This window comes from Protopterus annectens, chromosome 1.part1 (genome assembly GCF_019279795.1).
Source record: "Protopterus annectens isolate FY-2018-M chromosome 1.part1, PAN1.0, whole genome shotgun sequence".
NCBI lineage: Eukaryota > Metazoa > Chordata > Ceratodontiformes > Protopteridae > Protopterus > Protopterus annectens.
Window position 1 is genome coordinate 1,636,384,392 of NC_056726.1, and position 25,069 is coordinate 1,636,409,460.

A 25,069-nucleotide genomic window follows, 5' to 3' on the forward strand; every position below is an offset into this window, starting at 1 on the left:
AGCAGCTCTTCAGCAGCCCAGAGCCTTAATCATTTGCCATAACTAACAGGATAGTACTGATATGAATACTTATACTAGATTACAGATAAAAATATTCACCATTCATTACCGTTATTTTATTATTGATTTGCATTTCTTTTCCAGGGTAGAGCACTGATATACACAAACCCAGGCTGGGAACAGTGTCTAGTTAAGTGACTTGCTCAGTCAAACAGTTAGGCAATGGAGGTTCAGGGAATCAAACCTTGATACAGAGGTAGCATAGGAAATAGCTTGTTAACAGCTCCTTACCAACTCCCAGGTAAATTTACAAAAATAAATATGAATACTGATTGCTTCTGTTATTAGAATGTAAGAAGTATTTAACTGACTGAACCTACTGACAAAGCCATTAATTTGGATCTTCAGTGGTACTAAATGGATCACAAAAAAGTAGCTTTCTTGCTTATTTTTTATCTTGTTTCCTTTTTCCTTTTTGAGTGAACTACAGGAAATTGCAAATATGTTTTTTAATTTTCATTCAAACGATAATTTGTTTCTTTATTTTTTGTTCATGTTGCAGTAATGAAACTGCTTATGTGCACATAATGCATATTTTAGACCCTTAAAATCTGAAATTTCTTGGCATGAAAATCTGGAATTTTATTGGTTCTGATGCTTCCGTGACTTGCTCATAAGAGTAATTAGTTCAATACACCACAAATAATGGCTTCGTATAAGAAGTGTGAGACTTTTATTTATGACTCCAGATATAGAACACAAAATCCCCACCCCCAATATGGCAGGGTTATTCCTACTAAAGACACACACACACACACACACACACACACACACACACACACACACACACACACACACACACACACACACACACACACACACACACACACACACACACACACACACACACACACACTCTCTACAGATGATAGCTGTGGCCCTCAGAGTTTTAGTGGGAACCACAAATGACAGCAGCATGGTTCCATTACAAATCTACAGCCAGATGGCAAGATCTTGCATACAGGTATGGCACTTGGGGCATACTTGTAGTATTACACTTTCATAGCATTATCACTTATGATTTATAAATATGCAGGTCTGGCTAGTCTGTTGCTTAAGTGCATTTTCAAATGACAGCATTATAGTGATATCTTTGTCTTATTTTAGGCTTACATTACCAAAATGTATTTTGTATTAAGGCAACATCCTTTATTTCTCTCAGAAGAATTACAGATAGATACTGATGACTACTGCATGGGATAAAGAGTACTTCTGCAGTGGTGCAGCGGTAGCGTTGTTGCCTCACAGCAAGAGGTTCTCCCATTCGATTCTCAGCTGGAGTGCGGGGAGTGCCTTCTGTGTGGAGTCTGCATGTCCTCCTCGTGGTTGGGTGGGCATTTGAAAGACATGCGTAAATGGGTGTGACTTCGTTAAAGGTTGAACGTCAAGCTGGCACCTCGGTGTTCATGAAAATCTACTGCCAATCATTAGTGGTTCGGAGTTCCGCTGTGGCGACCCCTAACCGGGAAAAGCCGAAAGACAACAACAACTGCATTGGAAAAAGAACAAATTGTTTCATTATTATATTTTGCAGGCTGTAATGCAGATTTCTTGGCACATGCATTTCAGCTTAATACAGAGTCAGCTTATGTTTCATTGTACTTTGCTTATGAATCCCATGATATTTTATGCCGTGAAGGTATTTGTATTTGAAAACTTTCAAGCATCGCATTATACATTTCCAATATTTGTTGCCTCCATTGTTCTAAAGTTCTTGTTTTTTTTGGTTACCTTCTTATCCTTTGTTCACAATACCCCAAAGCAATTAAAGAACAAAACAAGAACAAACAAACAAAAACAAACAAATAAACAAATCCACATCACTGATTTTCAGTAGGTTATAATTACCAGTAAGGATCGGTGATAAATCCTGCCCAGGGTGAAACATGTTTCTTTGTCTTCTATACATTCACATTACATATAGTAAAACAGACCTTTTAGCACCATGTTTATTCACTTGTAAAGCAGAACTTGTTTAACACAGTTGTCTGCATATGTCTCCATTGTGTTTTGTATAAAACACAGAACTCATACAAATAGAGACATTAGTTTGCATGTGTAATGTTGATGAAAGGAGGCAAAGAGTTGGATGGAAACTTTTAAGTACCTCAAAGAGTCCAAAGGGCTGCCAAATAGTGTTTACATGTCTTTTCTGGAATGCCAATGTATTTTTGCAGCAATAAATAAAAGTTACATGTACCATAGCTCTGTCTCATTTATTTATTAAATATTCAGTATAAATATTATATTGTGTAAATGCACAGCAATTTAATGATCAAGTTATATTATGGGTGCAAGGTACATCTTTGCAGAAAGAAGCAGAATTTGGCTAAGTGCTGACCGTTTCAGGATACTGCATTTGAGAAGAAGACAACAGCTTGCACTGATGAAGGCAGCAGACTTTGTAGCTGCATAAGAAAACTTTTCACAAGAAGGACTCTAAATGTGATTATACATAATGTAAAGAGTTTCAAAAGTCATTCTATTATAAAACAGCTTTTGCAGAGTGATTACTGAGCAGGGACAGAGTCAAAGATCATATAAATGTTGTATGTGAACTTTTCAAAGGCATACATTAGCAAAATATATACATTAAATCAGACTAATAAACCAAATATCACAGCAATTAATATACAAAATGTCATATCTCTTATTAAAATAGTATTAAATCATTTTGCAGGCCAAAGAAGTTATCATGTTAATGCCAACACAGAATCATTTCTAAACGACAAAACCAGTAATATATCCTTTAATAAAAGCACAAAAAAACCTCTCTAGCGCCTCGGCTTAAAAGCCTTCCAGGAGATAATACAAACAGAGAAAAAACATGTCTTATAAAGATACATCAATTACTATAAATCAACCAATAAAACAATTAGCTAATTCTATTAACACTTTACAATAAAAATTTCCAATTGCATTCCTGGTTTAGTCCACCAGGAGTTAAAGTATTATACTTTAAAATGAAGACTGCTTCTTTAGACAATAACTTATTTTTTAAACAAGTTGCATTTGTTGCTGTAACTTGTTCCAAAATTCAACCTCTTAGATCCACATAAGCCCCCCATGCATTTCATTAAAATGGGAAGCTACAGGGCTTTCTAGTTTTTTATTTTTAATATCTCGAATATGTTTTTCCAGTCTAACCTTAAAAGACCTTTTGCTCTCTCCAATATAAAACAAATTGAATGGGCATTTGAGAGCATAAATAATGCCCACTGCATTACAAGTATACTCTGCTACTGGTTTGTATTTTATATCATTAATTTTATCAAAATATTTAACTATATGTGGACAAACTGAACAATTTCCACATGCCCAAGTACCTACCCTTGTGATTTCATAACTCATATTAATACTCGGTAAAGAAAAACTTGTATGAACTAACATATCTTTTAGATTACGACCCCTCTTAAATGAAACCAAAGGAGAATGCCATACATTATTTAATTTATATCTTCCTTTGGTCAAAAAGGACCAATAATATTTTATAACCGCTATAATGTCATCAGAAAGTATATTATATGAAGTGACAAAATAAATCTTATTTCCTGTTTGATTTGTTATTTTTTGCAATGAATTATTATTATATTAATTTTTATTTTTTATTTCTATTCCCGAGGAGCATAATTTTTCTAAAGCTTTTCTAATAACTTCTATAGTATATCCCCTATTTCTGAACATCTGACAAGAATTGGGAATTTCTCTCTCTAAAATATCAGACTCATTACATAACCTACTAACTCTTAATAATTCCCCATAAGGCAAAGAGTTCAAAATATGATTCGGATGACAACTATGCCCATCCAAAAAATGTCCATCATCACTGTTTGAATGGTATAATGGCAGAACAGCTAGAAGCAGACAGCTGTCAGAACATCTTGAAGGAGTGGTAAAGAACGAAGCATGTCTTTGGACAACAATGCAATCAAATGATGGATTATGCTGTTTATAAACATGGAGTGGTAAACAGTGCAGTTGCATAAATGCATTCTGTATGCAATGTTTGATATGGTGTAGTATTAGGCATACTCAGTGTACTCACATGAATACATCTTTTAGAGTATCTCTTGGGAACGTTAAAATGCAAAGAGCACAGAATGTTTTATACTATCAAAACTGATGTCTGCAGTACAGAATTATACAATATATGATTATGGGATGGGAAATTATCTCTAAAATAGTCATTTTATGGTCATAAATGACAATAGTTTAAACTAATATGCTTCTTCATCATATGTGGAGGAGCAACATTTTGTGGGTTGCGTACATTTTTTAAGTTGTAGGTGTTTTGGTGGCAATAGCATTAGGTTTGAGTACAAAATGTAAATTTCTGGCTACACCTGTATCTATTATTACCATGGTTTATAGATAGATCGCTATAATGGACAACAATGGAATCAACTAAGGGACTGCACTATTTATAAACATACTGTGCCGCTGCGTAAATGCATTCTGTGTACAGTGTTTAACATACCACCTATCATTATTATTATTCAGACACAGTTCACAATTATGACAGGCAGCTATAAATGAATGGCGCTGTCTTTGAATTGTGCCCCATTGCACATGCTGCACATATGAATGACGCTGTCTTTGAATTGTGCCCCATTGCACATGCTGCACATATGAATGGCGCTGTCTTTGAATTGTGCCCCATTGCACATGCTGCACATATGAATGGCGCTGTCTTTGAATTGTGCCCCATTGCACATGCTGCACATTCTAGTCAGTGAATCTCTGGGTGGCTTGACAGCATAGTGCAATACAACAGGGAACCACTACTGCGTAAGGTATAGCTGTGTCTGGTGTAACTTAGTTGCTGTTAAGTGCCCCACTGTAGGTAGCTGTCATGTGATAAAGCAATTCATAAAAATTGTCCCTACGTTAGGCACAGCAGTGGAGCTAGGGTCATTACCATAACATGGAAATGAGGGGATCTAGATCTCCTGGGTGTAAAAACAATTTGACTATATCACAGAGAACTCCATTGCTGACTGAGTTTTTCCTACCAAGCAAAGGAGATTATTTTAAATTATAATCTAGCAATGATGTTGCTGCTCAGTTTTGTATGATGAGTAATACATCACTGGTGTGCATGAGCAGTGTGGTCAGAAGTAATACACTAACTGCAGGTATGCTGCTGTCATCCTATAAGCTATCTCGTTTGGACCAGCCCAGATACACGTATAATGTTTTTGAATCAGATAAAGTCCTGGGGGAAGGCAGAATTTGCACATGTGCTCCATGTGTGGAGCTCTCTTGCTATACAGACGTTGTACTGGTGGTGGTGAGGGGATTTACCCCATGCAGCAGATTAGGGACTACTGTAATTTAAGTCTACTTGGAGATAATGCTAGAGTTACACAGTGCATGTGAAGCTAGAAAATGTTTTATTATTTACTAATTTGCAAGTAAAGCAAACTTTGACTTTCAAAGCATAAAATATGCTGGACACTAACTTGGTTTTTCTGGCTACAGCTCTATTATTACATAGTTAATATTGAAATAATAATACAGTATTTAGAATATGTAGATTGCCTCTTATATAGGGTACAGGATGTTTTGACCCTGGACGATTCGCCCCCAGCCATTTTGACCCGGGATGATTTGACCCGACAAAATATTACCTTTCCAACTTTTGTTAAATCAAAACTTAAAAAAAAAACATATTTAATAAAGGAAATGGAAAAAATATGAGTTCTGTAGCTATGGTTTAAAAAACAGAAGTATGGACATTATGTAAGGAAAATAAGTTTCCTATAAGTAACCAATGAAAAAAAAAAAAATTATATAAAATACTATATATACATAGTATAAATGTACATAAATAAGTATTACAGTGACATTTAATGAAATATTAGATCAAAAAGAATAATAAAAGGTGTGCATCCATTAAAAGATCAGCACGAACTACCTACAAAAGCACACATCACATTAAACTAGAAGAGGAATTTCCCCTGCAATCATTTTATGAAAACACCAATGAAAAGGAGAAATAGCAAATTAAGTAAACCACAAAAACAGTCACATTAAGATATACTAAAAGGAAAATATTGAAAAGCAGACAGGAGCCTCTAGGCCAATTTATATTCTAATTACTTTTACACGTAGTGACTTTGAAAACGTAAGCAAAATTTGCAATTCCCATAAAAACATCAAAAAAGAATAAACGTACCATATAAAGAGATGTGACAGGAATAATCTTCAGATAAAAATAGTTACATAATTAAATCTAAAAGAAGTATAAGGGCAAGTATAAAAAGAATCCCATGCAATAAAGGCAGACCAACAAAATAGAAAATGTATCTACTGCCACCTACTGGATAAAATAACATTACAAAAAATAAAATATATTTTAAAATCACAGACTATCAGTTTAATTATTGTGTTCATTAATTAATAAGTACAGAAAAGTAATTATTAAAATTTATTTGGGGTCAAATAGTCCGGGGTTGAATCGTCCAGGGTCAAACTGTCCGCTAAGTATTCCTATAGACAATAAATGCACATTTAAACATGAAAGTGTATACAATTGCATTGAGGTCAAATCGTCCGGGGTCAACCTCTCCTGCTTCCCTTATATACACAATAGCTTGATCTCTTACCTCCATTAATTAAAGGCACCTATATTCTTCATTTATTTTGCTTAGTAGAATCAGTTTGTCTGGCCCTGATGGTCCCACTGATAGTTACTTCTGTTCTCCGCTCATTGATTTTTCAGCTGTGATTCTCTCAGCTCTATGATTTTTAATTTGATACTTAAATGTGTGGCACAGCTTTTTTTTGTTTTTAGTTACCTCACATAACAGGATAACTGTTCATCCTAATTATGGGATTCTCCACAGCTGTAGTTCAATCTTATGAAAGAAGAGATGGCAGCTTTTAACCTAATCTTAAGTCTAATACAGCACTGAAACATGCTGCATTATTTTATGTCAAGTAAAATTACAATTTTGTTTTATCTCACATAACACTTTGTACAATACATCTACATGCCTCATTCATTTACTTCTTATAATAATGTTACTGTCTGGTTAAGCTTCATACATTCACAGGTTGTCAGCCATTAAGATGCGTGAATTATTAATGTGCCCCTCTTAAAATTCACAGGTCATATGCATGTCCTCTCTGTGTTCATGTGGGTTTACTCTGGGTGGAATGGTTTCCTCCCGCATTCCAAAGACATGCAGTAGGTGGACTGGACACGTTAAACTGGCCATAGGTGTTCGTGTACATGCAAGTGTGTGGTATGGAAAAACAGCCAAGGTAGGGTTAGCCACCTGGGGGTGTAAACCTTGGCTCTAGATGATTGTTACTGTTGAAGTGATACCCCAACTCCATGTGTAAAAATCGCAAAAAGGGGCTGTGGATGGATGGATGATTTAGGTCTTTTTTTGTAAGGTGGTTGCTACCATAATATCTCATTGTGTAGCAATCTTTATGAACGACACAGGGTTTTCTTTACAATTTTACTATGTACCATCCCTCTTGCATAGAGCAACATTATCATGAATCCCACCCAGAGTCCCTGAAGACCTATTAAAGTACAGCTAGATTTGCAAACAAGGGCTGGTGTCTTTGGAACTACAAGGCTCAGAATGTTCCAGACTGGGATCTTGGAAATGAGGACCATAGTTTTAAAAAAAAATCAGTAAAGATCTACTGGAAAGGAATGCAGATTTTCTACTCTATAAGAGGTACTACACCAGTTTATCTTATCTATATTTATATTTGTTGACTGGGTAAGAGCACTCATCCAACTGGGCCATGTGTAGTGCAATGTGCCTTTGATATTCTCATAAAGCTAATATATACAGGATATCATGCGACTTATTACTTAGGCAGTTTCTGCCATCTTACTAAATGGTACAATCGCTTACTCACTAACTCCTCTGTGTTTATGTGGCTACTTGCATACTTCTGGTTCCTATAAAGTAATCTTACACTAATTTTGCCTAAAAATAATCATTTAAGTTATCACAATATTGATTTTTCAGCAGGTTTGGAGTTGCAATTTATAACCAATGAGATGATTATAAATCAAACAGGATCATGATTTAGAAACTACAATGACATCTAAAATCTGTCCCGTTCATTAGACCAGCTGGAGCATCTTCCTTTTCTCAAGAACCCCCCTTGACAATAAGCTCTTACAGTCAATAAATTAGCAAAAACATTTTTGCTTAGAGCCGTTTCTCAGAAACTCTGTGGCTCAATTGCATGACTTACTTTTTCTCAACTTTTCTATTTGAATATTCCACCTCAATCAGTGAAATGCATCAGAAAATGCTCAACATTTCAGAACTCATCTTTGCTCCAGTGAAATGCTAGACACTTACAGAATTAACAGAATCAGTAAACCAATAGGACTCTTTGAAATGTGTTGGTACGTTCACATAACAGGTGCTGTAACTTCATCATGGGCTCCACCTACTACGAGCCTCACTGATTCTTCAAGGTACCTTGGCAAAACCTTGGAGGCAGTGGGTGTAAACGTTTAGGGTTTATAACATCACTTCAGTGATGAGCAGTAAGAGTAAAGAAGAGTAAGTTACATATTTTCTTCATCTGGCAAGTAATGATGTGATTAAGATATTTAACACATTTAAATTTATTAATTAATGGATGGCAATTCAACTTAGAAACTACTATAAAGAAGTTCCAGTAATACATCTCTCAATGTCTTTGCACAAAAACTTTGGACAAAGCTAAAAATAATGGGGGGAAAGCCCCAAAAAATAGGGACACATTACAAATATTCCTCTTATAAACCTAGAAAGGTGCTAGAATAAAAGTTATTGTGTTACCATATATTTTTTGAAAGATATGCAGTCTGAAATCTAAGAGCCAGTCATTATTTAGTGAATTCAATCCTCATGGATTTGGCACAAAAATTCAGAAAATCATGAATTTTATGAGGAACAGACCAACAATATGAGGCAAGAATCTGGACATTCTGTGAAAATCTGTGAAGTTGAGAGATATGTAGTATAGTGATCCTAAAAAGAACTTATCATGTTTTTGCCATTTGTTTTTCTGTAGAAATCATTGTTACACTAATCTACTGATATATATTTGGTTGAGTTCAGGCACATAGCTAAAAATTGTGAATTTGGCAATTTGCACGTTGCCTACTACTTAGACTGACTTGCCAATATGGGGAATGCTGAGCAGATATTGGACTTAACAAACATTCTGTGGAACACTAGACCTGTTCCTCATGAATGTAACCTCTCCATGTAATTTTCCCTTGATTTCGCCTTTCCCAGTTAAGTTGCACCATAAACTTACTGGAAATGTCCCTCAAAATCTCCAAACTTCATCCAGCTGCAATATATAATCTCAATATTTACTTAAAAGCACCAGCTCAGATGTTGACAACAGCTGGTTTTGCAAGCAGTTCTGCACCCACTTGGACAAATGCATAGAAGTTACAGTACCAACCAAAGCAAAATACAACTGGAAGTTTAAAAATAAACCTGATTGTCCACCAACATAAATAAACTTTACAACAAGAGAAAAAAAAAGCTCCTTAAATTATACAGCAGATCAAAATCTCTTCATCACAAAGACAGTATAAAAACACTACCATGCCTCATGAATGGAGAACTGCAGCAGTCATCCCTCTGCATAAAGATGGGTCATCTACAGACCCTATAAACTACAGATCTATAAGTCTCACTAGTCTCATATGCAAAGCCATGGAAAGAATTATCATGGAAATTATCAATAATGACATAGGAAACCTCCAGACACTGTACCCAACCCAGTTTGATTTTGCAAGGGCAAGTCATGTCTACTTAATCCGGTGTACTTCTTTGAGAAGGTCATCAAAGCAACGGATGAGGGTAAAATGGTTCACATGGCTATCATGCCTAGGCCAAGGGATTTGACACAGTATGTTACTCAGGCATTGTTGACAAACTCATAAGGTTAAGTACAAACCCTTACGTCACCCGATAGATAGCCAGCAGGCTCACCGACATGGCCTAGGAAGTTAGAATTGGAGAGTCCACCTCTTCAAAGAGGCCAACCACAAGCCACATTTCTCAGGGGTTAGTCTTGGCACCACTCCTTTTCGGAATTATTGTATGAGGAAGTCAGGAATGGCATAGAAGCATATAAGAGTGGTACAGGATTTGTACGAGGGTAGTGTGACAATGGTGAGGACTGCAGTGGGAGTGACAGATCCGTTTAAGGTGGAGGTGGGATTACATCAAGGATCAGCTCTGAGTCCTTTCTTATTTGCAGTGGTGATGGACAGGTTGACAGATGAGATCAGACAGGAGTCCCCATGGACTATGATGTTTGCAGATGACATTGTGATCTGTAGTGAGAGTATGGAACAGGTTGAGGAGACCCTGGAGAGGTGGAGATATGCTCTAGAGAGAAGAGGAATGAAGGTCAGCAGGACTAAGACAGAATAGTTGTGTGTGAATGAGAGGGAGGATAGAGGAATGATAAGGATGCAGGGAGTAGAGTTGGTGAAGGTGGATGAGTTTAAATACTTGGGATCAACAGTTCAGTATAATAAAAAAAATAATAATAATGGTGAGTGTGGAAAAGAGGTGAAGAAAAGAATACAGGCAGGGTGGAGGGGTGAAGACTGTCAGGAGTGATTTGTGACAGACGGGTACCAGTAAGAGTGAAAGGGAAGGTCTACAAGAGGGTAGTGAGACCAGCTATGTTATATGGGACAGTGGCACTGACAAAAAGGCAGGAGTCAGAGCTGGAAGTGACAGTGTTAAAGATGTTAAGATTTTATACTGGTGTGTGATGAGGGTGGACAGGATTAGGAATCAGTATATTAGAGGGTCAGCTCAGGTTGGACAGTTTGGAGACAAAACCAGAGAGGTGAGTTAGTGTTGATTTGGACATGTGCTGAGTAGGGATGTTGAGTATATTGGGAAAAGGATGCTAAGGATGAAGCTGCCATGTAAAAGGAAAAGAGGAAGGCCTAAGATAAGGTTTATGGATGTGGTGAGAGAGGACATGCAAGTGGTTGGAGTGACAGAGCAAGATGCAGAGGACAGGAAGAAATGGAAACAGATGATCCGCTGTGGCAATGCCTAACGGAAACAGCCGAAAGAAAAAGAAGAAGAAGAAGGAGAAGAAGAAGAAGAAAACTTTTCTGAAGTCAAGGCCAATGACAATGGCCTCTGGCTGAATAAATTTACAGATGATCACAAATTACGAGTTGTTATTGAATTCCCCATTGGCACAAATTTTATTTATTTTACTTATCTATTCTACATTTGTTTACCAGGGATGTCCAACTGGACCAGTGGCCCTTTTCAGCGGAGGCCTGGGGAGAAAAGCTCCATTACAAAAACACATCACAAACAATGCAAGAAATTGATAACAATCACGAATACATAACTTTGGTAAATATAGGTAGTAAATAGTCTATACATAAACAAAAATTGAGAAAGTAATACAAAGTTGTAAAAAAAAGAAAGCTAACAAATAAACTAGCAAGTGCCATCATAGAGAAATGACTGATCGGTAGATCAATATCATAGATTTTGTGGTAAATATTTATAAGATACATGTATGGTATATTAACAAGACATGGCTGGTTGTTGCTATGGTAGTGTTACTTGTTCTAAACAGTGATAGCTAAGGCAATATTGAGGTGAACTACAAGAAGGAGGAAATATGATGAAACTGTTGGAAGCTTGAGATAGGTAGATAAAGACAGGAACAGTAGTGAGCTTCAAATAGGTAGAGAGAAAATGGAATTCCATGAGAGGAGGGATAGCATGGATGTTAGAATTTAGTAAGGGAAGTGATATTTTGGTTGTAAGAACAAGGAAGGACAGATTGATCAGCCTGGATTGCTGAAGGAGCCAGTTTTTGGTTATGTGCTCCTTAAGCAGCAGTTTAAATTTGGATGTGTTGCTAGACTTTAGTATTGTCTGAGGCATGGAATTCCAGGACTTAGATATTTGGCGGGAGAATAGAGAGTTGTCATAACATTTATTAGATTTAGTTACTTTGAGTAGAAGTTTGTTGGATGATCTTAATGGCCTGTTGTTTAATCGGGCTGCACTAAGCTCTTGATTGATGGACAGCTGTCTGTATGGTGGAAGATGGAATGAATGAAACTTAGTTGGCTGAGGGATAGGAGACTGGGTAGTTCAATCCAATTTAGTTTATGAAGTGCTGTGGAGTGATGTGAACTGTAAGGGAGGTTAGTAGCAAATCTTGTGATTTTCTTATAGCAGAACTCCAGTTTGTTTGAATCTGATTTTCTGAGATTAGTGAATATTGGTGAGGCATACAGAATGGTAGAGAGTAGATGAGTCCTAGCTGTGGAATGCCTAGTGGCCTTGGTTAGGTATGTCTTGACTAGCTTAATGTGGACCTTTTTGATAGTTAGACTGAGGCGTTTGTCAAATTTTAGGTTGTTGTCAATTGTGACTCCAAGGAGTTTGGTGTGCTGGACACATTCAGTTTTAGTTTTATTGGCTGAGTAGATGGTGAAGGGGGAGAGTTATCAGGAACTTTCTATTAGTGAAGAGCATAAGCTTTGTTTTATTTGGACTGAATATGAGATGACAGCCTGAGAGGTATTTTTCAATCTCTTGGAAGATTGTTGGTTGTTTGTAGGAGTTCTGGTAGGGAGGGAGCAGAACATATCAGGGAGGAGTCGTCTGCATATTGAATGATGGTTGCATGCTGGGTGGCTGTGCTGGTCCTGTTGGTGAATATGGCGAAGAGCAATGGACCGAGAATTGAGCAGTGGGGTACTCCTACTGAGACTGGTAATAAGTGAAGAGTTCATTTTGCCATTTAACTGCTTGTTGGTGCTAAGTTAAGAAGCTGAGAAACCAGAGTAGGGCAGGCTGGGTTAGGTTTAAGGAAGAAAGCTCATTTAGTAGCTTTTGGTGGGATACTGTAGCAAAGGCCTTAGATATATCAAGAAAGAGAGATGAGACAAATGTTCTCCAGAAAGGGGCTGACACAGACAAATAGCTGGTGTCAGAGCAATTGACCAAAGCTAAATGTCAAGAAATGCAAAATAGTATCCCTAGGGAAGCGATCCACCCCTGGTAACTATCATACTGACAACACACCTCTAAGACTTGACCCAGTAGTTATGGACTTGGGAACACACACAGACAGTAACCTAGCCTTTGATCATCACATGCCTATAGTAGTGAGGAAATCATTCTATGTTGTGCAGCTAATAAATAAAAGTTTAGCTTCTAGGTCCAAGGAAGTCATTGACCACTGTATTTGGCATTCATCAGACCTGTCACTGAATACAATGCTCCCCTTGTTATGTACCTAACCAGGCATATCCAACAATTATAATGTCCCCAGAGGCTCCTCACTAAAAGAATACAGGGTGTAGGTAAAATGTGCTATGAATACCATCTCAAGGTATTATCCCTGTATTCTGTCTCCTACAGGGGTCTACTTCATATGGCTGAAATTTCATTTGATGACTTTCATTTGACCAAGACCAAAATACCTAATTTTCAAAATACTGAAAATTCATTTGACTGAAACTCATTATACTGAAACTTTACAATGCTAAATTTTAAAATGCTAACTTGTAAACCATAGACATGCACACTTGCAACACCAATGACTAACTCTTTCAAGAACTTAAAAACTACCCTCTTAACAGAAACTGGATGATATAAAACCAAACTAGGCAGGGGGTTATTCTCCCCACACCCCCCAATGTGGGGAGGCTGTGCTCCCCGCACCCCCCTAACTATATATACTAACTCCAGGATTGCACTACAGTGGGGAAAAGGGCATATACCTTTTACTTACCTTACAGTAACACATTGACACTAATACTGGGAATGCACAAAATATCTACCATATTACTTGAGATACTTCCCATAAAAATGTAAACAGATATACCCACATTTAGAAAGACTACAACACTACTTTCTACATGATTATCAGTATTCTGACAATCAACACTCTAAGTTACAGTAATTCCTTTTATCACAAGCAAGTCACAGGAGAAGGGAAACCCACATCATGTTTATGGCTTACAATTCAGCATAATGAGATTCAGTCAAATGAGTTTTTAGTATTTTGAAAATTCAGTACTATGGTCTCAGTCAGTGACAGTTGGTGGCTTCATATCAAAGGGGGGCTGCAGGAGACAGCTGAATGGTTGGGGCCAATGGGAAGGAGGTGTGACCAACTACAAAGGGGCAGAGCTATGCTCAAAACCACAACAACTAGAACTTTAATTAAATATGCTGCCCTGGGTGCCAAGCCGTCATTACGACAGTCCAATCAAGACAAAATGAAGTGTAGAAGAATAAAATATTTCAATGGATTGGCTATATGACAGCTTATTTAATAACTAGATGGAAAGAAAAAGGTTGTGAGGTATGAAAAAATAAATTACTTTTTAAATATATTACTGGAATGCCAGTCAAAATCAAGTATAAAAAAAAACAAGCAGCACTTAACTCAAGCCACTTCTCCTTGCACTGCAGTTCTAATTATAATTTATATTTAGCTTTATAAAAGTGTCACGTAACATGCTGAAAGTAGCAATATCTGTGATACCCCCACTTGTAAAAATGTTTCTTATCCAAAAAAAGACCTGCTGCCTGACAACAACTCATTTCATGGGAAAAACATGATGAAAGTAAAAAAAAATGAACAGCAAACAACAAGCTCAAGATAAATTGCTTAAAGGATTACTGCACAGGTAATGGACCACACGTGATTGACTGGCATTCTGTTTAGTTTATGGATAAAGCCTGCAAAGATGACTACTAGTCTCCAAGAAATGTAATGAGTTTCTGAAAATTCTGTAATCCTGTCCTTTATTACAAATACTGTCATATGGATTTCAATACCTATAGCTTATACGTTATCTAGTTATGTAAATATTCTCTGTATGGCAACAACAAAAAGGCTTTTTCAATGTTGGTAATTCTTTAACAGTATGGTTATTAAAGCTTACTTGCATCTTACAAACTCAGACAAGCTTACCTGATGGTCATTAAAGCATTGCTACTTAAACACAGAGCAACAGGGTACTGTGACATCATGCATTTTCTGAATAATAAGAAGCATAAATCAACAGTATAAAAATATAACAGAAAACCAGAACATTTTGCAAAATCAAGGACAGATGAAAAGCCATTGTAATACCTGTGTCTACCTTGTATGTGAGTATACTTTGCACATTTACACTGCATAACTGCTCCTTGCCTTGCTTGGACACATCCAGAGTCACTACATGGGGGAGTGGGATGCAACAAGTATGTCACAATTTAAAATGTCTCTGGCTGACGGTGATGGCTTTGACACATTTGTCATACCTCTCACCTCAGAGCAAGAAATCTAGACAAAGCCATACATAGAAGTAGGACAAAGGCCCAAAAATAAGGACAATTTTTAAATACTGCTCTTATAAACTTAGAAAGATAACAGAATAGTAGTAGGTCTTGCATTAGTATGAATTTTCTGAAGGGTATGAAATCTGAAACCCAAATGTCTTATTATTTTCTAACTACAATATTTAATGATTTGCCACTCATTTGCCAGAAAACCACACTTTTATGATAAGCAGACCAAAAATGTGATGCAAAATTATAAAATTGCCACACAATACAGCTGGGAACCTGTCAAAGGGACACTTTTTTAATATTAGCACTGTTAACTTGAACAGCTGACAAAATAATAGAATCTACATTGTTTTATGAAATAAAAGTAATCTATAACTCTGATCACTACAGTTATTTATAATTGTAAATCCTCCACGTTTTCTTCCATAATTGCTATTTTGTGGAGGGATTATTAAGTGGAGAGCAACATTTTTTTTTAGGCAAAATCGGGGACAGTTGAGAGGTTTAGATATTGCTAATTTTATAAAGTGATTCATTTGCATCTACCTCTCAACCTCTTAATGCAGGAAATCTGGACAAGACCAAATATATTGGGGGAACATACAAACAGTACTAAAAATGTCTCTTGTATAAACTTAGTTGATAGAATAACAGGTCTTGCTTTAGCATGCATTTTTTGAAGGTTATGAAGTCTAAAACTCAATGTCTGCCATTATTTAGTGACATCATTCCTAAATGATTTGCCAGTAAACCACAAATTTTATGACAAACAAACCAAAAATAAGAAGCAAAAATCTATTCATTCTGGAAAAAATCTGGACAGTTGAAAGGTATAGTTCAGCCAAGGCTGTCTTTGAGTTTGCAGCCCCCCCTCACAAAATAATGGTCAAATGGAGCCTCCCCCCTGCAGCCATTCCAATGTTCCATTACTTGGCTATTTCGCCCCATTTACCATAAACACTGTAATGTGCATACTGCTTAACTTCTGTGATGATTTGGATTTAATTTGAAAGTTTTATTTTGCATTTACAGCACAAACACTAATAGACCTGCTAAACAAAGCAATGCAGTTTCACAATGAAAATAGACTTAGCATTAAAACTTCTCTGCCCTTGAAACTCACATTCATTGAAACAGCATTGAAACCCACATTCAAAGAAAATACATTTTGCCAGTGGCAGATGAAGATTAACTTTTCAAATCATAGGCCCCTTGCACACGAAACATACATGTGTTCTTTGATACACCTTCCTGATTGTATTAAATAATATTCCTTGTATAATATAGTACAGTTGTTAGAGGGCATTTTAAATTTATTGTTTTGAACATTTTTCCAGTAAACAATGAAACAAAATGCATGTGCCAATAATGACAAAACTGCCCAATTTAGAACATTTCCATCATAAAAGTCTACTCAGACTTCAACAATCCACCTGTATTCGTAAATATGCACAATCTCTGAAGAAGTAAATGTCATCTAAATAATTCCACATTAAAGAGATCTGAAACTAATGAAGAGGCTGCTGCTAGCAAACAACTTTACATTTCATTGTTTCATCTATGAATAAAGTGCCTGTTGCCCTTGAGGAATAAATTGCCTATGTTACATTAAAATGATAAGCTAGTAATATTGCAATAGAGAATGGATGGCAAACTGATAACAGATTCATAGTTGCTAGGTATCTTCGCCAAAAAAGGAGTTCAGTATCCACCCCTTTACAACACAGTATCAGCAATGCATCTATATACTGTGGGAGTAGAACCCACAACCTTCTGCATCAAAAGCAAATACGCTACCTGTTGTGCTATTAACATCATAAGCAGACTCAGCATAAGCAGCACTTAACCTCTCTTCCCATGCAGCTCTCCGCTCCTTGTAAAATCTACTAGACACTCGGCTGTATCCCTCAACTTTGCAGCACCAGAAATCTGTAAAAAGCCAAAATGTTTTTGGGGGCAAAAGCCCAAAAACCAGGGACATATTTTAAACATTGCTTGTATAATCTTGGAAAGTTGCTAGAATAAAATGCTGTGTTACTACTATACAATTCACTGCCAAGTCTTGAACCCAGGACCCTGTGCAAAATAGTCAGAACAACATACCACTATGGCAAATCAGCTGTTTTATAAAAGAGAGGAAGACTGAAACTTAAATGGTTACCATTTAGTGAATTCAGTTCTCACCACAGTTGTCAACCTCTTAGCACAAAACACCTGGACAAAGTCAATAATGGGGGAATACAGCCCCCAAACATATTCAGTGAACTCAGTTCCTACCATAGCTGTCAACCTCTTAGCACAAAACACCTGGGCAAAGCCAGTAATGGGGGAATACAGCCCCCAAACATATTCACTGAATTCAGTTTTCACCATAGCTCTCAACCTTAGCACAAAAGAACTGGACAAAGCCAATAATGGGGGAATACAGTCCCAAAAATAGAGACAAATTTCAGATATTCATCTTATAAACTTAGAAAATTGCTAGAATAAAAGGTTTTGTGGTACCATGTACTTTCTGAAGAGCATGAAGTCTAAATTCAAATGGCTGCTATTTTTATTTATTTAACATTTGTTAACCAGGAAAGTCTGGCTTGGAACAAAAGCCAATTTTCAGCAGAGGCAGAAACACTCCAGACACATGCCTTTGTAACATGGGAGTACACCAGACCCAGAGGAAACGCACACAAACAGAGGGAGGACATGCAGACTCCACACAGAAAGCACCCCAGCCAAGAATCAAACCAGAGAACCTCTAGCTGTGAGGCAACAATGCTACCACTGCACCATCAACTATGTACTGAGTTAAAAATCCACAGATTTTATGAGGAACAGAACAGAACATAAATATGAGGCAAAAATCTGCAAAGTTTTCACAGAGGGTGGTGGCTAGGGAATTCAGGCTCTTGCTACCTGCACCCAAGGTAGAGGGTTCAAGCCTGAGGTATTCCCTATCCACCACCAGATAGGAAATGTTCCATGACTCGACGATTTGTTTTTTTTTTTTCTTTTCCACAGCTGGGGGGTGCAGTCCTGCAGTCCTATAGCATGAGCAGCCCCTGGCAGTCAAATGAAATTCAGTCAAATGAAATTTCAGCCATGTGAAGTAAACCCATCCTACAGGCTTTTTAGGGGAGATCTATGCCTGTAATAATAGCATTGTCAGAACTCAATCTGATGGACCTCCTGCATATCCGCAAAACAAATAGCATTAGAATTACCGATTCTAAAGATTTAAACCTTGCCTGTGATGTAAATAGGACCTGCTGGAGAGATGCTCTTGCATTTTGGTACTTTGGGATCCTGTTTTGCTGCCACAATTGCAGCTGTGTAGCTTTTTACACAGCACCTTTATAACAAATAGCTTCATTACTCCTCTCACTTCTTCCATTATTGCCTTGGTGACGTACAGCCAATGAAAAAACAGTGAAACAATTCAAGATTCAGGAATAGTAACCTAACCTCAGCATTTGGTTAGGCAATACCAAATTTACAGACTCTGAGAATGACACCAACAAATAAAGAAGATAGCTCTGCTACAACATGCAACAGAACAATGAAAAATTATAATGATAATTTTACTAATTAAATTGTCTTCTCAAAGTCTAACTTTTGGATTGCCGCAATTGCAGAGTATTCCTACTCTTTCATGATGCCCAAACCACAATGAACTCAGTGAATAATAATCATCCTGCTATTGCCCTTTTACAACTGACAGCTACACTTAAAACAAGAGAAAATAATAAAAGCTGTGGCTGTTATGTGTGGACGTGTGCCAGTCCTTTACTGCTAGTTTGCTCTGCAGCACAAAGACTGTCATAATGCTACTCAGCTCCCTATAAAACAAACTACCACAATGATAATTGATAAATCAAAAGGGGTTTGTAATTCTGATAAACCACCCACACATTTTTCCTCATGATTCACTGGTACAGGGTTTATCCTGCTGAAGTAAGGCCTGTTTTTCTGTGTTGCTGGGTAACTGTTACATTTTCTATCACTTCTCCTGACCCTCACCCCATGTACAAATCACATTTGATCACAAACAATCTTTATTTCAGGTAATCTTTCTTAATGCTGTCATACTACCAGGATATTTTATCTGTGGTGCCAATGGCAAATGTCATATTACTGCAGTATTTACACCAAAATTCCAGGTGAATAGCTGCAGACATCACATATTTCTACTCTGAGCTGTGTTGTTTTACTGGCTAACAGAAACAGGAGAGTAACGACAAGTGATAACAGGATACTGAAAAAGACTTTGGCCCTGAAGTCCAGACATATGCAGGTCTCCCTGCTGTACCTATTAGTCTATTCAAGGGCTCATATGTAATGAAAAAGCAATCTGTCAAGATAGATCAAAGCACTTTTGTGCCAATATTCAGAGTAAATTAGATCGGCAATTTACAGTGCACCTACCTTTTGAGCAAGGTTTCTTTTGTACTGTGCATTTCCTGCTTTCTGTTGTTGGGGGACATAGTGACATGTCCCCTGAAGGTGCTTGTAAAACTGTTCTTGTTCTTTCTTCAGTGCCTTTCTTGAATCCACATTGCTTCTTCCTCTTTGAACATGGGCTCCAAGGTCCCCACTCACTCATTTCACATTGTGCTACAAATAGGCAAAGAAAATCTTTCAGGTTTCTCTTATTTATATAGTCTTAATATAATTACGTAACAACATATTTATAACTATATGACATTTCTTAAGCATACAGTATAACAAGTCAGCACATTCTATGATCAAATACAGTAACATATACAAAAATGTCAAATGTGATATTACAAAACCAACATGGGGAGACGGCGAACTCACATATCGACAAAACTGCATGTATACTTTAAAGTTTGAGAGCTTATCTTTCAACAGTATTGTTCTCATAAATGCATGATGGCTTTCACACAAGGATAACATAGAACTCCATGCAGTAACATGAAGTCAGTGCAACCTTTAACATTATAGTTTCATAGGTGATACTAGGTTAATGACTACTAAGACTGTTATTAGTCTGGCCATGCGATGCAAATGTGTTATTGTGCTTAGAGGTTATTTCAAAGTGTGCATGTTAGCTAGGCTTGATCTAATGGTTGCCTCTGTCCATCAGAGACACAGGTACCAGATATGAGGTAAAGTTTCAGTTTCCCATCCACTGGTTCAGGTTAGGGAAGGGCTCTGATTCACATAGACGAGAAGTCTATTCCAGAGAATGGGAATTCTCTGAGATACATACCTTTCCCTATTTACATTGAAAGCAAAGTTTAGGTCCTTAAATCTCATAGTTGTAATGCAGTTTATTCTGCAGATTTGCAAAAGATGCATCAGAGCGTAGTCCAAGGATGCCTTGCATGCCGTGCATAGATCACCTATTAGTTGTCTGCAGTAAAAAGAGCACAGAGATATGGCTTTGAGGTGATCTACATAGAACATTGTATTTCTGCCTTGTATTCTTTTTGGAGAACCTTTGTGAGAGTTCCAGTTGTTTATGTGCCTGGTCAAGTACATACTGAAGGGGGCTTTACATTCACTGATGGGCTTGATGAGGCACACGTCTCCACTGTCCAGATTTTTCCTTCATATTTTTCCTCCTTTCTGATAATTTTTTTTTTTTGTTTTCTGGCAAATCACTGAGGACTGATGTCACTAAATGCTGACATACATTTGAGTTTTAGACATCATATCAGTCAAAAAATGCATACTAAAACAAATACTGCTATTCTAGCAACTTTCTAAGTTTATAAGATCAATATTTAAATTTAATTAAAATTAAATTTCTGCTGGGGATTACCCCAGATTCTCTCTTGGACATGGGTACTCCTTTCTATAAAAACCTTGGGCATAGATGATATCTGTTATCTAGTACTATTATGGGATTTAACAGCTAGGTTTGTAAAGACCCTCAGTTCAATAGCCTAGTAACATACTATGAACCTACAAACCTATTTAAAATCTGTCCCTATTTCTGGGCTTCTTCCCCCCATTCATCTAGGCTTTATCCAGATTTCTTGCATTAAGAGGTTGACAGGTATGTGATGAGGGCCGAATACAGTGGCATGATGACTGCCCTGAACTTAGATGCCACATCCTTCCTTATAGGTTGAGCAATATAGAATGACACTACACTTTATTGATTCTGCTCCACATAAAGGATTACGGTCGGGTCTTTGATCATAACCAACTTATTATGTGTTTGAAACATAGATGCCAGAAAATTCATAGTAAATCTTGTGAGGTGAATCTTGGAATCCATTTTGAAAATACATAGTAAAGGGTCATGACCTGTTCATAATTCATTGTAGTACGTGGAGCTTCGGAGGGGAAGTGTTTTACCTTCTTCCAAAGCCTTTGAAAGTAAAAAGAGCACATCAGTGCTATCATATAGCTGGTAGATAGAAACAAAGTATCCATCTGAAAAACAAAGCATTTTAAAAGCCACATCTCGGACACATAATATTGTACACTTTGTTCTGCCACATCTTATCTTTATAAATGTGGCAGAGTGGAATTCTTACAGCTTTTAATAGCTGTTTTTCCATCTGTCACTGTGCTTTGCTGACCAGCAGTGTCTGTGTTCACCTCTAGTATGAGGTCCAATCTTAGCAGTGATTAGGGGTTCTTACAAAAAGCTTGTTAAGCACCGTTTTCATATCAGAAAGGTATTCAACAAGCTTAGTTTTTTCTGAATATCAGAACATAATCATAACACTTCATAGTAGACAGGACCTAAGTGACCATTTTGTATGACCTTATTATGCAAGTTAAAGTATCACTATAATGAAATACTTAAAATGAATATGACAACAAACATAGCAGCAAAAATTGCTATATGTGCATAGTAGTGAGGTTAATAACTTCAAATGTCAGAGAGCTACATTCCTTAAATCATGAAGAGTGCATTTAATTACTTTGAAAACTGCAAAGTATTGTCTTTAAGATACTCAGTATTTTCCATATTCTACAGGCTGATAGGAGATATGTAGGTATGGGACACAGTCTTAACGTTATTATGTAATGTTAAGGGGAAATATGAAAGCACACAGCTGGATTACATTGATTTTGCAGTCTTGTGGCTGTCCATGCTTCTGTCTTTCATGCAACCTTAATAGTTGCTTCATAACAAAGTTCATAGGTTCATAGGTATTTCCTAGGCTAATGACCACAAGGGCCTTTTTAAGCCTAGCCATGCATCCCAAATCTCTGACAATTTCTGGTACCTTTGGTAAGTGTAAGCAGGGGGTTGGGAGATGAAACATTTACAAGCAGGGGTCTCGGAGACACCACACCAGGGATGAATTTCCAGCTCCCCATCCAATTGTCCAAGTTACACTTGAATTAGGTTAGGCAGTTTCCAGCTGCTGCCTCTTTTCTCATGTCACCAGCAACAAGGACACTTCTCCCTGCACAGGACAAGCATGCAACTCTGACATTACCTGCATCATGTCATTTCATACTCATGCTCTTCTTTGTTCACTTAGGTTCATATGTAGTTAGCAGGCATGCAATCCAGGAGACCAATAAGAAACCTAGCCCAATTTCTCAGTTGCTCTGGAGCACAATCTAGTTAAGTGGCATGCTCAGATTCACACAGTATACAAATGGAGGCTGAGGGAATCAAACCCTAGATTAGAGGAAGCAGTTTAACAGCTCCCCGACCCAATTTTCTGTGCCCACTTCAGTATATAAGAAGTATACTTTGTATTATAATGCAGTATAAAAAAGATGCCTTTATCTTTATAGCAATAGATTCTGGGAATTATGTGGATTTTTCACAAAAAATGTGTTCAGTAGTGATCTATTTTGTGTAACTAACAGAAATGTGTATAATCTGACAATTTATAGCACAAGGCAGCTGGACGCGTGCACACAGCAACACACGCACACACACACATGTACGCACACACACACATGCGCACACACACACACACACACACACACACACACACACACACACACACACACACACACACACACACACACACACACACACACACACACACACACACACACACACACACACACACTATTGACTAAATATCAGAAATCCTAATGATAAGGGGTACCCTTGTATCATACAGTTTGTTGTCAATTAAATAACTACTTATTATATTGTTTGTTGCCAATTAATTAACTACTTAAAACAATGCCTTTTTCTTTTCAACTGAAACAAAGTGGCTGCCAATAAATAATATGTAGATTAAATTAATTTATTTATTCTAAGCAGTGGCGGCTGGTGACATTAGATCAAAGGGGGGGCTGTAGGATACAGCTGAATGGGCGTGGTCAGCTAGAAAGGTGTGTGGCCGACTAGAAAGGGATGAAGCTATGTTACAGAAAAACTCATTAACTCGTTAAATTTTGCACTCATCTTAAAATACAGACAAAAAAGTATTACAGTTTTGCAAAGATATAACTGCAACAATAAAGAGCAGAGAAATTTGTTTAATTCACACCCAGCTCCAATTCCCAGTCCCTACCCCACCCATAGTATCTGATTTGATCTTGCAAGGCTAAAAACAACAACAAAAAAGACAATACTGTCATTAAGGTAAGTATTCTTTTTTTTCACATAAACAACACCCAGTTCAGAGCTTATGGCTGATCCTACTTCACTCAAATGCTCATTAGTCTTGCAAAGCAAGCTAGAACTCCTTCTCCACTGCTAAATTATGGAACACCCGCCCACAAACCCTAAGAACCACCAGCAGCACATCTCTCTTCAAAAAAATCCTTAAAACACCTGTCTTCACAGTGGCTATACTCATGTGCCAGTTCCTCTCACTCCATAACCTGACTTTTTCTTTCTCCCACTACCACCTCCACTTCACTCCTTATCCATCCTACCTACCTCCTTAGTCCTTCCTAATTCCTCACTAATAATCCTACTTTGCTACTATTGCTTATACTGGTAGTATCATATCAGTAAGGAGTCTTATTTATGACTGTATTGCCTCATTGTCTACGTTTACTGTGTTAATAACCTATTTTATTGGCATCTCTTGTTGTACTTGATATATTTCTTGTTGTTTGTATAAATCATTGTGGAGCTTTTCTCCCCGGGCCTCCATTGAAAATGAGCACTTTTTGGCCCAGTGGACCATCCCAGTAAACAAATGCAAATAAATAAATAAATGAATAAATAAGAACTGCAGTCATTCCATTTGCACATAAGCATTGCCCCATCCCAACTGCCCACTCAGAGAATCTATTTTGAGCCTACAAGGATTAAAATAATGAAAATAAAAGACTACGGTTACATTACTGTATTTCTTTCACATCATATAGCCAAGAACTTGCATGTGATCTTACTTCAGTTCACCCATACACACTTTACTCATGCAAAAGTAGAGTTTCTTTCAACAACAAAACATTGATAAGCCATCCTAATTTATCTTGACTAACCCTGCAAAAAATATTAGGTTAAAAAAACAGATTTCATCCACAAACGGCTCTCCAGAACACACTGCATACCTAGTATCTCTTTGACTCCTGCCAGGATATTATATTAAAAAAAAGAAAGTCATCAACACCCCCAAAACATGTTGATGAACAGTATCTGATTGACCCTCCAAGAGTATTATGTTAATAAAAGAAAACCATCAACAGTCCCCAAAACACAATGCCTCCAGTGTTAAAACCTCTGTGTGCTTACTGTTTTATGCTTTACTTCTACA

At 37.2% G+C, this 25,069-nt stretch overlaps 1 protein-coding gene across 4 annotated transcripts in view; it reads right to left on the reverse strand.

Annotated features, from left to right (window-relative positions):
* Positions 1–25,069, reverse strand: part of RSPO1 (R-spondin 1) — a 1,604,559-nt gene that overhangs the window by 26,206 nt on the left and 1,553,284 nt on the right. For all 4 annotated transcript variants that reach the window (XM_044083734.1, XM_044083743.1, XM_044083751.1 and 1 more), the window contains one exon: positions 19,824–20,012. In XM_044083734.1, coding sequence (XP_043939669.1) covers positions 19,824–20,012 — 189 coding nt within the window. The remainder of the gene's footprint in view (positions 1–19,823; positions 20,013–25,069) is intronic.